At 49.3% G+C, this 2,493-nt stretch overlaps 1 protein-coding gene across 1 annotated transcript; it reads right to left on the bottom strand.

Annotated features, from left to right (window-relative positions):
• Positions 1 to 293: 293 nt before the first annotated feature.
• On the bottom strand, positions 294 to 2,226 carry LOC147613189 (chalcone synthase-like). The gene is made up of 2 exons (XM_086782455.1): positions 1,859 to 2,226; positions 294 to 1,704 (listed from the first exon to the last, which is right to left on the bottom strand). Exons 1-2 carry the CDS (start codon positions 2,166 to 2,168, stop codon positions 680 to 682), a joined length of 1,335 nt encoding a protein of 444 aa, XP_086638581.1. The 5' UTR covers positions 2,169 to 2,226; the 3' UTR covers positions 294 to 679.
• Positions 2,227 to 2,493: the final 267 nt, after the last annotated feature.

Here is a 2,493-nt window from a genome sequence, read left to right as displayed (position 1 = left end):
GCAGACTTTATTCGTTTTGTGATGAACTAACTTTCTTTAATTCTCCTGTCTGACAAATAAAGTCGTCTACACCCTCATGCGAGGCCATTACTGAAAAATAAGGGTCAATTTGATGTCCGGGCCTCGTTTCCGACGCTCGTTGCATTTATTTTTATTATGTAGACACCCATATGAGTTTCCTTTAGGCTAAACCACTCACTATGACTCTCTTAGTATAGAGTAGAAATCGCATACAAATAACACCGCAAAACATGCATAAAAAGTCAAAAAATTGACCCAAATCCGACATAATATGTGAAAGGCTGATTACCATTCTTATTCTGTCCAGTCTATATTCTCCTATTTTGCATAAAATTCCCCTTCTCATCATTGAAATTGGTAGTCCGAATGAGATTCCAATAGAGAAGCCAACCCTCAGAATAAAGCCCCAAAAATGGATCTATTATAGACTACTAGAGTATTCGAGAGAATGCACGTTTGAGCAGCTTACAACTTCATTGGTTCTGAAAGAGCCACGGAGAATGTGCCTTATGGGTGGTGGAACTAAGAAATTGTCATACAAGGAGCAATAAGTAAGAAGCAATGGCTTTCGTTTTATCGATTTAGTCTCATGAGAGAGAAAGGCTGGGTTTTCTTTGGGAAGTACGCCCGGTAATATATGAAGATTATCGATTGGAATCTAATTGTGTTGGAGGGGCACACTCCTTAGCATGATGGTCTCGCAGGTGAGGCCGGGACCGAAGCCGAGGAGGAGTCCCCACTCGTGTCCTTCTCCCGTGGTGGTGAGCTTCTGCTCAACAGATTTCTTGCGCATGTGGTCCATGATGAAGAGCACACAAGCACTAGACATGTTTCCATACTGGTCCAGCACATGCCTGCTGGGAGCCATCTTTTCCTTGTTAAGCTGGAGCTTCTCTTCTACCTGGTCGAGGATGGCAGGGCCGCCCGGGTGGGCAATCCAGAAGATATCGTTGTAGCTTGGAGGCCGCTCATCAGCTCCATCATCCGGGAACACCTTGGCAAATGCGTCTTTGAGGATGGAGCCGATGTTCTTGGAGATGATGGCGGGCACGTCTTTGAGGAGGTGGAAAGTCAAGCCCACTTCTCTAAGGTGGCCATCGATGGCTCCGTCACTGTCCGGCATGATATCAGCTCCCGTCCAGTGGACTTCAAACCAGGGTCTTTCCACTTGGGGGATGGGATCGCAGCCAACGATGAGGGCGGATGCGCCATCGCCGAAGAGGGCCTGCCCCACGAGGCTGTCGAGGTGGGTGTCGCTGGGCCCTCGGAAAGTGACGGCCGTGATCTCACTGCACACCACCAACACACGGGCGCCCTTGTTGTTCTCGGCCAGGTCCTTAGCGATTCTAAGAACTGTGCCGCCTCCATAGCAGCCCTGTTGGTAGAGCATCAGCCTCTTGACAGAGCTCCGTAGTCCGAGGAGCTTGGTTAGCGCCCAGTCCGCACCAGGCATGTCCACCCCGGCGGTGGTGCAGAAGACGAGGTGCGTGATCTTGGACTTGGGCTGGCCCCACTCCTTGATGGCCTTAGCAGCTGCCTCCTTGCCCAGCTTGGGCACCTCCACCACCACCATGTCCTGCCTCACGTCCAGCGACTTCTCCCAGTACGCGCATATGCTCGGGTTTGCCTTGAGTAACTCCTCGTTGAGATAGAGGTGCCTCTTCGTGATGCACGACTTGTCACCTGCATGCATATTGCAGCATGTCCATCCATCCATAATTAATTAGCAAGGCAGTATACTAATTTGATAAGCTGGCGCACATGCGAATTTATAAGATCGCCTGATCATCGTGCAATTCAATGCTCAAACAACATGAGTTATAAGTGCAGCACTTACACATGCGCTGGAACTTCTGTTTGAGCTCGCTCTTGTCGTTGCTGTTGGTGATGTCGAAGTAGAAGTCGGGGTAGTCCTTCTGGTAGAAGACGTTGGGTGGGACGGCTGTGCCGATGGCCAGCACAGTGGCAGGACCATCGGATCGCTCCATTTTGCGAGGGATGGCCGTAGTGCTCATGGTATTGATGGTGCTGATGATATAAAAGATGCAAAGCTTAGGACTGCTGCTATGTTCCAAGTGGAGTACTGGCTGCAATGGGACGAGGGACTGCGAAAAATGGTAGGGGGGGTGTGCCCTCTTATAGGGCATGTACTCCCATGGCTTCAACAGGCACGTTTTCGCCGTTCACCCGATCTCCTCCTTTGAATTAGAGCAAATGTCGTCTTTTGAATAAGAGCCGGGATGGGCTCGTCTTTGAAACCTCCAGCCATCTTTGAATTTGACCGACATCGCTTTCAGTACTCTCCCCTTCTTCTAATTTGCTACTTAAGCCACAATTCATTCTCTTTAATTAAGCCAACTTTGTGCTGGCTTCATTACCTTGACCAATACGCACATCGAAGAAAATCATGCCTTATTGTTTTCGTTCTCTCTCTCTCTCTCTCTCTCTCTCTCTCTCGTGTACACACACAAA

The sequence above is a fragment of the Cibotium barometz genome, chromosome 44, assembly GCF_041138505.1.
Source record: "Cibotium barometz isolate CiBa-2024 chromosome 44, ASM4113850v1, whole genome shotgun sequence".
Classification (NCBI taxonomy): Eukaryota; Viridiplantae; Streptophyta; class Polypodiopsida; order Cyatheales; family Cibotiaceae; genus Cibotium; species Cibotium barometz.
This window is presented reverse-complemented; position numbering and strand designations above follow the sequence as displayed.

Coding starts and splice junctions, on each gene's coding strand:
- LOC147613189 (XM_086782455.1), bottom strand. CDS start 2,168: ATGCCCTATAAGAGGGCACACCCCCCCTACCATTTTTCGCAGTCCCTC. Junction 1,705..1,858: donor ACAGAAGTTCCAGCGCATGT/GTAAGTGCTGCA, acceptor ATATGCATGCAG/GTGACAAGTCGTGCATCACG.